Source organism: Mixophyes fleayi, chromosome 9 (genome assembly GCF_038048845.1).
Source record: "Mixophyes fleayi isolate aMixFle1 chromosome 9, aMixFle1.hap1, whole genome shotgun sequence".
NCBI lineage: Eukaryota > Metazoa > Chordata > Amphibia > Anura > Limnodynastidae > Mixophyes > Mixophyes fleayi.
Genome location: NC_134410.1, coordinates 12368160 through 12382972, shown reverse-complemented (window position 1 = coordinate 12382972; position 14813 = coordinate 12368160). Strand labels below are relative to the sequence as shown.

The following is a 14813-nucleotide window of genomic DNA, read 5'->3' as shown; positions in this document are numbered from 1 at the left end:
GTCTATTCATATTTGCACAATAAAACCTATTCAGAAACGAGAAGAGGAGTTCTTGGAAGACGGTTTGTCTAGTCTAGTAGTTACTGGTGTATAATACTATGGTGCCACTTATTACATGGATAATATAGCACTATAGAGGGACAATACTTGGGTACGGAGCGCTGTCAAGATGCAGGAAGCACTCTCTTGCAGATTTCCTGAGTCTCTTCCTGCTGTCCAGGATATGACACAAGTCTCAGGACGAGGTGAGGCTGAGAGGACTTCATAAAACATACCTATTCTGACTGCGAGATTTCCCTTATCGCGATCAACTTTTTACAATATAGAGATGTCACCAAGTGCTTAAGACTAAGTCTGATTTGAAAGAGAACTTTTACGGAGAGACTTTGACGGAGAAGTCTGTCAGCTCACTTTTTTTTTTTTTTCCATTAATGAGACATCTTCACCTGTAAGAGACTCTTCAGACCCCAGATCGGGAGCAGCGGCCCCTGATGTCTCGCCTCTCTCTGCCACCCCAGCCGACCCTGTGAAGGGGCCGATGTTGTGTCTCTATGACAGTCACAGATATTTACTGAGTGGGGGTAAGTGAAGCCACAACCCAAATATTTCACACTTGTTTATGAAATGCAGAAAATAGAACAAGGGTTTTTCTTTGACCATGGCAACCTGTGTTAGTATCCGTGTGTCACGTACTGTGTTCCTGTCGCGCTGTGCCAAGTCGAAAAAGTCAGTTTTGTTGTTGTTTTGTTGCGTTTAGCCTCTGGTTACACACATGATCTTGCGCACACGAAGGACAGCGCTGGAGGAGGAGAGACGTGGTCACAGACCGAAACAAGAGTCCAAACATGATCAGAGCGAGGTAAGAGGACACGTAAATGATCTGCTTTAGCACGAATACAGACTTTCCGTGTGTGGGAAGTTATTTTACTTATATAAATGGTGAAAATGTGACCTATTTTTTTTTTTTTTTCAGTCTAACTTTTTTTTTTTTAATTTGTTAACGTTTCTCTGTGTTCCGTAAAGCACCCGAACAGTTGTTGTTCTAGTTGTAGAATCTTTTTTTTTCCTGCTTATTGGTATTTTTAAATAATACTCAAATAAACCTCTGCAAAAGGAGGAGGGTGATCTGGAAAATGCTATTTACATGACCGAACTGTTCCTGTCTGTTTTGGCCTCATCAGTGCAGGGCAGGTTCTGGTCAGCCACGTATACAGATTCCTTGTTCTAGTGAGTCTATGAATAGTTGTGATCACAATATGAATGTAACCTTAAAGGTGCAATATGCCTATTTTTCTCTCCTTTGTAATAGTTTAAGTATTATGAGAGCCACAGGTAATATGTTCGTTCCACCAATTTACTGAGCTTACAAAAGTTATTCTAACACTAAGCAACCTGAACTGTGGAAGTACAGATCCATTGTTTATCTTTGTCTCATTCTTATCTCCCCATGAAACACTCTCCTGGCAGTCCTGAGGACGGCAGAATGCGTGGGGGAAGTGAATGGTATAATAGGGCTTGGTCCGTCACCCAGTAGAGGGCAGAGCTTTGTCCGGCACCTAGTAAAGGGCAAAGCTTGGTCCGGCACCCAGTAGAGAGCAGGGCTTGTCCGGCACCCAAGAAAGGGCAAAGCTTGGTCCGGCACCCAATAAAGGGTAGAGCTTGGTCCGGCACCCAAGAGAGGGCAGGGCTTGGTCCGGGACCCAGTAGAGGGCAGAGCTTGGTCCGACACCCAGTAGAGGGCAGAGCTTGGTCCGGCACCCAGTAGAGGGCAGGTCTTGGTCCAGCACCCAGTAGAGGGCAGGGCTTGGTCCAGCACCCTAGAGAGGACAGGGCTTGGTCTGGCACCCATTAGGGGCAGAATTTAGCAGTTTTGCTTCTTACTTTGAGGACTGAAGGGGTGTAAAGAGGAAAGTGATGTTAAAGGAATATGATACAAACAGGAGAGCATGGGTTATGTATGTATATGTGTTTGTGTGCATACATGCATGTCTTTGTATGTATGTTTGTGTGTAAACATTCTTGTCTGTTTGCTGGGTGTGGGTGCCTTTCTGTGCATCCATGTGTCTTTTTGTTTTTTGTATGTATACGTGTGTTATTGAATGTATGCATTACAAATTGAGAGCCATTACTTACCAGACGAGGTTACTCCTTTGCAGAGCAGGTGCTGTCTGGCAGGATAACCTGTGATACAATTTGCCAACTTTGCTTCTGTAATAGAATTGTATTATTGCCTGCATAGCTTTGTCTTTAGTACTCCTTTGGTTGCCTCCAGCAGTGTCTTAATTGCTACATTAGGCATGTTAATATAAATGGCATATTTAGATTGTTCAGTGTTATAAATTATTAAAATTGTGGCATGTGTGTAAACTATTTAAAAGTGATTTTTACCTAAATGAATTGTTTAATATTAAACCACCTCCTAACAACTAGCATAATTTTGGGGGGAAATATTTGGGACCCTTTTGCTCTGGGGGTATACTCAACCAGTGAGTCTCTGCCGTTTTGTTAGTTGATAGTTGACAGTTACAGGCAGGGATTTCATTGTTAAATATTTTGGTTGGACACTTCCTCCAGCTAGGAAAATGTCATCCTCCACTGTGTTGTTTCTTTAAACATCTATGCTATTGAATTTTCCAAAACAGAGTACATAATTCAAAAGAAAACAGTCACAACAGCAGATAAAACATAGATACAAAGTGATTGCATACAATGTAAAGACAAAGGGCCTGATTCATTAAGGATCTTAACTTGAGAAACTTCTTATTTCAGTCTCCTGGACAAACCCATGTTACAATGCAAGGGGTGCAAATTAGTATTCTGTTTTGCACATACGTTAAATACTGACTGTTTTTTCATGTAGCACACAAATATCAACTTTAAATTTGAGTGTACAAATAAGCTATCAAGTATTTGTGTGCTACATGAAAAAACATGCAGTATTTAAACTATGTGCAAAACAGAAAACTAATTTGCACCCCTTGCATTGTAACATGGTTTTGTCCAGGAGACTGAAATAAGAAGTTTCACAAGTTAAGATCCTTAATGAATCAGGCCCAAGATTATCAAGCTATTGACAAATAGGAGTAGCTGTTGTATACAAACAGCTGTTCCAACCGAGGGGATTCTGGGGGAAAATCAGATATTACAAATCATAAAACTAAATCAAAATACCTAATCTAATAACAGGTAGGATCCCAGCAGTTCACCCAGTTACACAGCTATAAGGGGTACTGAAGCAGGCTAGGCTCGCAGTGTATTTTCCAGAATGAACGCAGGCTAGCCAAGGGTCCCTTGACAGTGTACACTGGGGTTAAGGGGGGGGGGGCTGAGTTCTAGTGCAGCTGTCCCAGACTCACCATACAAGTAGAAGGGAAGAGAGAAGAGATGAACAGAAGAACAATCAATAATTCCCCAGGGATCGACACAGGAACCAAGTGGTGTTATGGAACCTTTTCAGGATATTATCACGTAGATCCTAATGCAAGGATTCTATGTATGGGCCCCATTTAGCATAAAATTTAAGTACCCCTTTCTCAATATCCGGAAGGGCTGCCCCTCTGTCAAAATAAAGAGTGTCCAGAAGTTCGGCTCCCGAGAGAAAGGGGGGATAGTCCAATGGCGAAGAATTATTAGTTTAGCAATGGTGAGAACAACTGTAAGAAACGGTTTAACATCCTGGATCTCTCCAGGAGGGATGACCGAGATCCAGTTGTCGTGATTACAGAGAAGGACGGCAGCCAGCTCAATGGCTAAGGAGATGCCTAAAGAGGAGTTGAGAACGCAGGACTTTGTTCCAGGATTTCTGAATCGTCCGGCATGACCACACATTATGGAAGAAAGCGACCGGTACTCACACTTGGGACTCATCCCCGTCTCTTCCTCCACATAATGTTCCCCTTGGGAAAAGTAGGCTCTGTTTAGTATTTTTAGGTGAACCTCCTGTAGTCTGGTAGGGAGCAACCACTTCATTATATTGTCATGATATTTAATGGAATCCACTTGGCGCAGGAAGTGATAAGAGTTACTTACTCAGGCGTTACTGGTGGAGATCCAAAGAGCTGAGACATCTGGGGGGACTAAGTCAGTTCAAAGGAATCTAAGCCTAAATTTCTGTTTTTTTTCGAAAAGGGGTAATAGGTTATCCAAAGCACTAGGGGCAGGGAGAGTCAATTTACGGTCTGTGTGTTCCTCCACTTTGTTTAACCAAAGGGTAAACTAAGAACCTCTGCATTCATCTGTAGCAGGTAGTGAAAGTGATTAATGAGCATTTGTGTCTCTTTAGTGTGGGAGGGGAATTTGCTGTGTGTCGGTATGAGTATGACGTGTCTATGAATGTGACACCGTCTGTCTCAAGTAGTTACAAGAAGTCATGTTGTTGTTCCGAGCAGCTAGTGAATGGCTGCTACATTCTGCAGGGCTGCCAGCTCCAAGGTATTAATCGCGATATTTAACAGAACAGATGAAGAAAGTAGTTAAAAATTGACTATAAAGTTATATATATTTTTCATTTATAATATTCTTATTTATTATTGCTTTGTAATACTATTTTTTGCCAGTTGTATGTTGCTTATATGACATTCTAGAAACTGCTACTGGAAACTTTAATGCAATATTATTATTATTATTATTATTATGATTTATTGATATAGCGCCATCATATTCTGTAGCGCTGTACAATAGGAAACAAACAAACAGTAATAAAACAAGGATGGGTATTACAGACAGAGCTATTGGGGGCTGCTCACAAACTTACATTCTTTAGGACAGAGATGCACCGTTTAGTATACCTGGCCTTCTACTGTAACTGCATAAATTATAAATATGGATAGCAGGAACCGGTTTTACAAGTTACATGCCTGTTCATACATTATATGTGCGTGTGTGAGCATAAGTGTGTTTCCGGAGTGAAAAATCCAGACACCAGGAATAGAGATCTTAGTCTATCTGTCCTCTCCACCTGTGTTTTTTACTCCTTAGACCCCCCCCACCCCGTGTGTTGTATTTATGTGACCTGTATTCCTTCAGCTATCCTGCATTAGATATAACTTCTTGATGTCTCTCAATGACGCCCACTCTGTTTATATCCAGCCTCTCCCAGCTCCACTTTCTCTCTCTCCTCAATAACTAGCCCTCTCCCTCTGTCTCCTGCCGCTCTCTCTCTATATCAGGTGCCCTTTCTATGAGTGTGGTTCACAATTTCTGTCTGTCATGGGGTAATCCCTGTGTCACCTCCAAAACCAAATGCTACCGCCTGCCTGCCAAGGTGAGGAATACAACACAATGTGTGGGTGAGAGAGAGGTGATGGTGAATGAGATGGTTTGTGGGGTGAGCACTGTGTGCCAGTCTTAGGTGCAGAGCCCAGACTCCGCTTTGTGCTATGAATTCATGTGTTTCACTTGCAGACTCTGCACTATGAAGGCGAGGAAGAGCAGGAAGGTGTTGTATACAGCGTGTATCTACGCAACACAAATACACAACAGGTAACACAACCTCTGCTCCTAGTAATATTCATTGCTTTGCACACTGTCATTTTGCATTTCCGTAGTTAAGGACCTCTGGCTCTCCAGCCGCTGTCTGTAATTCTAGAAGGCTCGGTTATTGGAAGCTGCAGGTTGCTGAAAGACTACATGACAAGTTTTTAATCATATTGTTAAATCTGCCCAATTTAGTGACTGGCGGAGCTGTTTCTGAGTTGCAGATTGTGACATTATAAAGTCTCCATACATTGCTGTCTGTATATTTTAAAAAAAAAATTAATTGGTTTTGGTAAATAATCACCCAATAAGCTCTTACCCCAAATCAGGGGTAAGAGAATCACGTTATAACATTATGTGACCATTCTCCTGTGAGACTCGAGACTTCTGGGTGCCTAGTGAAGTGGCGGTATGGGGACTTCATTGACGCAAATTGCCGCTACTCATGTCATTTTGGCATTGACGTGATTCACGGTGCCACACTATCCTCCAACTTTTTTACACCTGCGCTAGCCACTTGCCCCCCCGGAAAGTTGGCAACTAGGCCCCACCTTTAGCTTTGTGCTGTTGGGGAACCCTGTCCTTTCTCTCAGTCTAGTACTTCCAAATCCCGCCTTATATTGCCACACTGCCCCCGACAGATTCAGCCCTGATCATAAACTCACACGAGTGCATACCTCTCAACATTTAATCACAGACAACTGGGACAAAATACCGAATCCTCTTCCTCTGACCCACCCGAATCCTCCCCAAAATGCCCAATTTTGGATGAAACTCTCCCCATTTTCGTACCAGCTCTGCCCCTTTCGAGGTCTGTGATTCGGGACTGTGTCGCCATAATCAGAACATTTGGGAGGTACGCAAGTGGACAATTCCCTGCCTCCCGCAAGATCAGCGCACTCGGCTCCTGAAACACTCTGTGCTACTGTCAGTATTCCAGTCAAAAGCGCCTAAAAATTGGAGAGAAGAAATATAAGGGAGGAATCGGAGGTTTACAATTTTATAGAGTAAGGGGAACGCATATACTGATAAACATAATGGAGTTGGGATAGCAGGGACATGTATACAGTACAAGAGCCCCAGTCTTTGAGACGCGGTTCAGTAATCAGCGGTTACATGAGGCAGGGTGTGTAGGTGTGTCTCTGTGCACTGCCAGTGTCAGGGCATGTTAGTGATTCACAGCTATAGCTGGATTTATCATGTTGTCAGTAATTATGACCTGTATTATATAATATGCATGCCTCATGTCTCCTCAGCCTCCAGTTAAAGTGTTAGCTCTGCGTGCTGGGACTCTTCCCAGGCTGGTCCTCCATCTTCTAGAAGCCCGGATCCTAGGGGACACTACCTTCATCCCAGCATTCCTTGCAACATATCGCACTTTCACCAGCACTCCTGAAGTTCTGAGGATATTGCTGGACAGGTTGGGTTTCCCCCCAGCAAAACCTGATTTATGTCTTGGTTTTCTGACAGCTGTGTTGTTTTTGGGTGCCCCTCCTCTGTTATCCTGGTTTGTCCCCTGGTCCTCATGTCCAATCTGCTTGTCTCATGACTTACCTTTAATTAGAAACTAATATTGGTTAGGACAGGTTGTGTAAATCAATAAAGGACAATAATTTTTCAAATAATAATATTTAAGTCTTAGGAGTAGATTTCCTAAAACTTCTATAAAGAAAACTGGAGGTGTTGCCCATAGCAACCAATCAGATTCTAGCTCTCATTTTCTAGAATGTACAAGATAATTGAATGTTAGAATCTGATTGGTTGCTATGGGCAACACCTCCATGTTTCCTTTTTAGAAGTTCCAGTAAATCTATCCCTTAAAGTTTAATCAGAGCAAACCTTCAACATTTAACGGGCATTTAGTGATGTGAAAACTTGCAATGATTTGTTAGGGGGGGTAGGTACAATCAGTTACACTTACATCAGTCGATATTTAAAATTTGAAAAACTTCACTATTCTTATTTCAAACCTGTTTAACCTTGTTATCCATTTCCAGTATTTGTGTGCTACCAATATTTACCCTGCATGCAAATATAAATAAATGCATTGCCCCCCCCCCCCCCCCCCCTTTGCTGTGCAGTTTGGTTTGTCCATGGGCAAATTTGCTCTCCTAACTCTTAATGAGGCCCTATATGTTCACTCCTGTCTTCTACCTCCCCCATCCTCTTCCTTGTTCCTCAGTAATTGTGTCTGGTGTTTGCAGGTTAGAGAGTGATGGTCACTCACACACCCCCGATAACTCACATGGAGGGAAGGAAGACGAGTGAGTATTAGTATTTTTCTTGCTTCCTTAGTGCTTCTTCTCACTCACCAAATATTAATCATAAAAGTCTGCATTTTTATTATAACAACTAGTAATAATAATAGTAATTATAATATTAATAAATAATATAATATTGTACCAGATGTTTCTCCTCCTAGCCGACCTCATCAGTAGAACTCATTTACTACTTTCACTACTCTCAACAGCTTCTGTTTAATTCCGCACTCTCTCTTTCCAGCATCAGCAGTCTCTTCTGTGGCTGGATGTCTCAGTATCCCCAGGACTTTGTATCACTTGACCCCGGCATGAGAGCTCAGCTGTCTCACTGCTTTTTGAGACTGCAGAAAACGAACTTGGTAACACAACTACAGGAGCTTGGTGGGGGGGTGGAGGATGGGGCAGGACACCCCCCTACGGCGGGAGAGGAGACGGGGCAGTCTGACCCTTTAGAGATCCTGACATTCCAGGCCGGAGAAGTAGCAGAACAACTGACCTGTTTGGAGGCAGTGAGTATAAAGACTGTTGTTTTATCAGGCGATCTCTTTGTATATTATTATCTGTATCTATCGCTCTAAGACTCTGATCTACCAAATGTCCCCTTTCCTCCTCTTTATGGGCACTCTCCCTGCGGTGATCACGTCTCTCTCTCTCTCGCAGTCTCTTTTCTTAAGAGTCGTCCCGTACGAGTGCCTGGGATCAGTGTGGTCTCGGAGAGACAGGGGGGTAGACCACTGTGACCGGTGTCACTCTGTCAGAGAGACCGTCCGCCACTTCAACCGCCTGTCGGGGGCTGTGACTGCGTCTTGTGTTCGAGACCCCCTACTCAGGCCGCAACAGAGAGCTCGGGTCATTGAGAAGTGGGTGAGAGTGGCTGAGGTAAGCGTCTGTCTTGACACCACGGAGCTTAGTTATCAATGGGTGGAATGTGTTGTAACCCCTGGTAACCAATCAGATGAGAGCTGTCATTTTAATAGCACATTTGGGAAAATGAAATTAACATCAGGTTGGTTGCCCTGGGTTACAGCGCTTTGCACCGTGTGAGAAGTCTCCCGACTTCCACAGTAATCATTCTGCTTTGTCTCTCTGATATTTTGTCTTAATGACACGGTTTCCCCTCTACTAGGAGTGCTGGACCCTTAGGAACTTCTCATCTGTCTATGCCATCCTCTCTGCCTTACAGAGCACGGCTGTCCACCGTCTGAAGAGAGTGTGGGCCGAGACATCCAGGTAAGAAGGCGTCTAATCAACTTGACAAGCTGTTGAACCACAAGTCCCAGCATACCTGGCAGTTCTGAGCTCTGCAGCAGGGAACTGTCAGCCAGATGCACAACACGGAATCTTAGGGAAATGTGATATTGGGAAAAGGAGAACACAAAACACATTACACTTCAAAAAAAAGAAAAGAAAAAATAAAGCAGATATTTAACTGTGTTTTGATGATGTCACACAGGGAAATCCTGCGCAGTTACCAGGAAATGAGCGAGGTTTTTTCTGAGAAAGACAATTACTCCCAGATGAGAGAGTTGCTCTTCAAGGTGAGGGATTGTTCTGCACCTGTGTTATCCTATAACCAATCCAGACTCTAACTCCGGCGTCTTTACCTTGTCTAGTCCCAGGACCCAGCTGATGGAACCTCAAGAAGAACCCCCCCTCGCACCAAAGACCCACGAGCCACAGTAAGGGACTAACTCTCCTCTGTATTGCACAGAAGTAGATCTGTTTGTAGATCTCTCTTCTGTATAATCTGTTGTTATTATACTCCTAACACTCAGACGCTTGTTCTTGTTCATCAATCTTTGCTTCATCTGGACATTTTTGCAGACTTTTTATACTCTATAATAAATGTCTAATCTCTGTCCAGCACATTCTTATTCTACACTCAGCCAATTACCTTCTAATGTCCCCTAAACTCTTGTACTACTCTAACCGGTCATCTAATTATTGATCACTTTGCACTTTATCACAGCTCCATTTATCAGGCAGACTCTTGTCTTATTTCTGCTACTTTCATCGTATTTTTCAAACAATCCTCACGGTTTCCCCGCTCTCCCAATGATCTAGGGGGTGATCCCGTACCTGGGAGTATTCCTTACCGACCTCGTCATGTTGGATTCTGCCATCCGAGATCAACTAGAGGTGAGAGGTCTTGCTCTTATGTGATCTATTAAATCCTTCTAGGTAAAGTAACAGCTCTGTGTATTTAAACCCTGGCAAGTGATGGGCAGACGTGTGGAATAAATATCTCAATAAATGAAGTATAATAATATACAGCCATCTTTATTGCTTAAGTGTGGAAAAAGTGATTGGAGTATATACAGTCCATAGCCTGCTCTTATAGGTGGCAGGGAGGTTGATTTGTATAGATGCTAATTCATGAACCTGTAACGGAACTACATGTACCAGCATGCCCTGCACATGGTGAGCTATGTAGCTGTACAACAGCTGGTGTCCTGTCTGTTGTAGGCTCCTCAAGCAGTGGGGTATTTAAGGTGAAGCCATGGTCTAGGATTGCACGGATTGCTGGGGTAGTGTCAGGACTGTATTTCTATATTTGCTATCACAATCTCTGCCTATTACTTAATGCCTACAGGTCAGTAAACATGTAAGTAAACATGCCTTTCTGTCTCCCACTTAACTTCCTACCTTATCTTCTGCCTCTGTTCCCCTACTCTCCCTCTCTCCCCTGCGTCTCTCTGTCTGTCCACCCCTCCCCTTAGATTGTACGCTCCTCTGAGCAGGGCCATCTCTCCTCCTGTTTCCACCACTTCTAACTCTGCTCTCCAGCTACTTAGCCCTCCTCCTCGAGGGTCCTCCACCCCACGTCCACTCTCGCTCCCTCCTCCCCCCTGGGGATCTCCCTGTCTTCCGCGCCCTCCTTCTTGGGCCCCGTCATTTGCGGATCCTCCCTCCCCCTTCCCCGCCCTCTCTAGATGTGCATTGAGCTTACTGAGTTACTGTTTACTGTACTGTGCTGTCTCCCATTGTATTGTAATTTGTTTGTCCCTGTACGGCGCTACGGACACCTTGTGGCACCTTATAAATAAAAATTAATAATAATAAGTAAGATGATTAAACACAGGCTTACCAGGTTTACAGTCCTGATGTAGAACGATCGAGCTGTGTACATTAAAATGTATTGAGGGTAAAAATATGATTATGTTTTGTTACACAAGAATGTTCTTTTGCTTTCAGAATGGATATCTAAACTTTGAGAAGCGCAGGAAGGTGAGTGTTACTGTTGTACTGCGAAGCTTTTTCTGCACAGGGCCTTTAAAATAGTTTTTTTTGTTGACAAGTCAGCGTTTGGTACATTTATACATTACCTACACTCTGCCTATATCCTGTGTTCATTGCATTTCTACTGTCCTTTCTATAGGTTGATGTTTACAGTAGGGGAGCAATTGGCATTTTTCCTTTAGAATCTTATCCCAGTATATCTAATGCCCAAATCCCCAGCACCCTGCATTTTCATGGCTTATACCACAGGGTATTACATGAGAATACATTGTCATTAATAAAGAGGTAGAGTAACCCGAGTAGAGGGCTGTAGGGGGACCTATCTGAGAACAGATAACGGTGCTGTAATTCATTCCAAAAATCTAATGTCTGCAGACGGTATTGGAGAAAGGACAGTTATCTAACTGGCTGCCATGGTTACAGCATCTTTTTGCACAACTACCAGTGCACCAATTTTTACAACGCCGCCCCCTTCCTTGGTGGTCTGATGTAAAGAACGAGACAGTGAAGACTTGGTTAGGAGGCGCAGTTGTAAATGAGTTTATAAGAAATGCCACAAACGTGGGGCCCTGGGTGGACTAAGAGCGACTTTTGAAGATATTAAAAAAAATGCTAATACAGAGTTGTTCAATTTTATTTTATTGTTTCTCATCCCCGTCCTTGTACCGTAATGGTTCAGGAGTTTGAGTCACTTTCTCAGATACGGATCCTGCAAACGGTCTGCCTGGGATATCGGTTCAGTTCTGATCCGTCCTTTGTCGGCTGGTTCCTGAGACTGCGTCCGATCAGCGAGGATGAGAGGTGAGCCTGGGCTCTACATCCCTACAAGCGGAGGCCGACACTTCGTGGCTCCACTCATGTGATGCCCACAATACCGTACTTTATATTGTACAATTTATATCTGACCGTCGCCTTTTGCAGTTACCGGTTGTCGTGTGAAATTGAACCAACGCAAGACGCCACTGCTGTAACACCAGTGAAACCGACAGTGATCATCACACACTGCACCGAGTGAGTAGACCAAACATTCAGCTAAATAATGTCACCGACAGCAGCTTGTGGGGTCAGGGTGCTTATTGTTCTAGCAGAGGACAGGGAAACGTGAACAATGTGAGTTCACAATGACCAAATAATAAGGACTTTCCAAGAACACAAGTCATATGTGGTGCGACATTCCGAAGCTATATAATATTCAGCATTAACTGTGGTATGTGGATAATTAAAGGTTTCCTCTTTTCCATTTATTTAAGACGATCACTAACCCACCTCCCTTCACAATAATAATAATTTGGGTCTCTACAATCACATACATCCGGCACCTCTGCCAAACATTTTAAAAACCTAAAACAAACAACCAAACCAGTTTGGTTTTCTGCAATAGATAAGGGACATATTTGCCCGATAACTTAAGCACCGCTCTCCATAAATGTGCCCAGCAGACCGCTGTTGTGTATACGGGTTATACTGCTCCGTAGGTCAGCACAGGTTAATCCAAAAAGACTAAAAGTCAGGCTTTATAGGTAGTCATGGAGAGGTCGGATACCTCATCCCCGGGTGGCTGACAATCTCCTCACACAGTGATCCATTACTCAAGGGTCCACTACTGGCACTTAGTGAATGTACCGCCCCAGAGGATAAAGCACACACTTTATGGACGCATTTTAGCTTTGTCTCTACATCACCAATCCCCCAGACTATTTGAATATCTGATAAATGGTACTGAGCAGTCTAATGCTGACCACCCACAGGCCAATCCTGCTACTCAGCCCGGGGGCCAAGTGGTCAGTATGACATTTGGACACACACGTAAGTGACCAAATTGGATGAGATCTGGACGTTAGACGCACACAGACCAAATAGGATCAGCAGAGGAGCACAGACACAGGCTAATAGCAGTAATCTTCCAGTTGCACCTGTCAACATGTACATTACCCATCAGATCAATTGTATTTGATTATCATTTCAAGGTTACATGATGCAATAAGGAACTTGCATACGACCAGGTCTCTGATCAGTGCCTGAGAAATTCCTGCTGCCTCAGTTTGTACTCATTTCTCAATAGGTGCACAGCCAACAGGCTGCCAAGTTCCATGTTATTATTAAGCTTCTCACTGCAGGTACGTTGTATGAGACGATGACCAATCTATGTTTTTGCACCAACAGTCTATTGGCTTCCATTGCTGCACCATTTGGACCCAGCATGCACCTGGTGGCTTGGGATACACCCTGCAACCGACTGATGGCACCTGGACTGACTACGGTAGGGACCATCCTACCTCTGTTCTTTTCTCTAAGGTCATTTGTTTTTCCTCTGTGACTTAAGCTTACTCTGCATTCCGGAATCCTCCTTTCCACTCAGTGCCATAGAGGTCAGCGGATCACAACCAATTATTTGCCGTCCTCTACAGCACCGATTGGTATCTAAAACATTGGGTGGGTAAAACCAATTTACGCGACTGCCTTTTCTCTTAGCAACAGACACGTTCTTCCCGCTTATCCATGACTCCGTTTTCTGCAACTCTCCCCACTAACAGCAGCATAAAAGCCCATCGGTCCCAGCGCTGGACATACAAAGTTCCCCAAGGCCACCTCACAAAGGATTCCTTGCCCCTGCTCTCGGGAGGGGACACAGACGTTCCGCCTCTTGCGGCAGCCCCATACACCCTGCCGTGCAGCACAGATCTTCCGCAGAGAGCCTCACGGAGACCGGAAAACTTCCCGATCCAACGGCAGATCATCGTATCATCCGGGCACGTGTGGAGCCTGCGGAGGAAAACAGCGTCTACAAGAGTGTGCGGGTTAGTACACACAATTATACAACGCCAGCCCTCTAACAAATGGTCTCTTCTTAGCAATTCTTATTCTGTATCTTAGATCAGCAGTCAGGAGAAGGTGCCTACAGTGATTGACCGAATCTCTAGGAAACATCACACGTGTCCCCTGGGGCCTCAGGAACTGGTCCAATTACTGCCTGGAAATAAAGGTCAGATATTCCAATGTTTCATGCTGTTGACTATCATTACTCCAATATCTCTCGCTTAACTTCTACTATTGTCCCCATGAAGCTCTCCAGTCTTTCTTGTGAAGTCACATAAACTATATCTAGTCGTATATAATGAGGTCACATTTGAAGACTTCCTTCTCATAATAACCTGTAATCCTACAGAACTGGTCATTCCTGGAACAGCCAACGTGTTCTACGCTATGAGCTCTTCCAGTCTGGATTTCTTGGTTCGTCCACAACACGTCGCCCACACAGCCCTTGTGCCTGAAGTCCGACCTCATCACAAAGCACACATCAGTGCCACCTACCCCAAAGTCAAGGCCAAAGCTGGGGATTTTGCCAAGTCCCTCTTCTGATTTCCGTTTGTAGGACCGACGCTACACAAAGACATGGTCGTGTTGGATAAAGCATTCCAGGCACATTGTCAGCAATGCAGAGACTCGGAAATCCCCAGCTCAGGATGTGTATTTCTGTAGTCATACATTGTCGTTGAACGTTACTCCACAGGGGGTGATTGCACCATCGGTGACAAGAAGTGACACTAAGCCCTCGGGCAGGAGGAACTGATGCAACAAAGCCGTTCTGTACCGTCTGCACGTCCTTCTACAGCCCAGGACCTGCCGTCACGCTGCAACTTATAAAATGCTGCTCGATTTTCTATACACTATTGTTAAAGAACACTATATTGTAATGTTGGAACTGTATGTATTTCTATGTTACATCTTGTACACGTGACTCTCATTATTAAAAGAGAGACACCCAAATACTGTGCAAGCCTCTGACTGTAGCGCACAGGTAGGGAACCTCCTAGTTCCACAGCGGCTGGGAGGCAA

At 44.1% G+C, this 14813-nt stretch overlaps 1 protein-coding gene across 3 annotated transcripts; it reads left to right on the top strand.

Moving 5' to 3' along the window:
- RGL2 (ral guanine nucleotide dissociation stimulator like 2) lies at nucleotides 1-14744 on the top strand. 3 transcript variants are annotated; one of them, XM_075186442.1, is made up of 18 exons: nucleotides 1-581; nucleotides 758-859; nucleotides 5404-5481; nucleotides 6732-6895; nucleotides 7680-7739; nucleotides 7978-8245; nucleotides 8397-8615; nucleotides 8863-8966; nucleotides 9190-9274; nucleotides 9350-9415; nucleotides 9801-9875; nucleotides 10932-10964; nucleotides 11656-11777; nucleotides 11898-11987; nucleotides 13140-13236; nucleotides 13511-13774; nucleotides 13851-13959; nucleotides 14143-14744. In XM_075186442.1, exons 2-18 carry the CDS (start codon nucleotides 773-775, stop codon nucleotides 14334-14336), a joined length of 2115 nt encoding a protein of 704 aa, XP_075042543.1. In that variant the 5' UTR covers nucleotides 1-581; nucleotides 758-772; the 3' UTR covers nucleotides 14337-14744. The 3 variants fall into 3 exon arrangements, with proteins under 3 accessions (XP_075042543.1, XP_075042545.1, XP_075042544.1); XM_075186444.1 differs by lacking the exons at nucleotides 1-581; nucleotides 758-859 and adding an exon at nucleotides 3015-4431; XM_075186443.1 differs by lacking the exons at nucleotides 1-581; nucleotides 758-859 and adding an exon at nucleotides 4581-5263.
- The last annotated feature ends 69 nt before the right edge of the window (nucleotides 14745-14813 follow it).

What these genes read in the sequence shown, in the direction of transcription:
- RGL2 (XM_075186442.1), top strand. Translation starts at nt 773, where the DNA reads ATGATCTTGCGCACACGAAGGACAGCGCTGGAGGAGGAGAGACGTGGT. An exon ending in TGAGAGAGTTGCTCTTCAAG is followed by an intron (nt 9,275 to 9,349) that starts GTGAGGGATTGT and finishes TACCTTGTCTAG; the next exon opens with TCCCAGGACCCAGCTGATGG. An exon ending in ATTACTGCCTGGAAATAAAG is followed by an intron (nt 13,960 to 14,142) that starts GTCAGATATTCC and finishes GTAATCCTACAG; the next exon opens with AACTGGTCATTCCTGGAACA.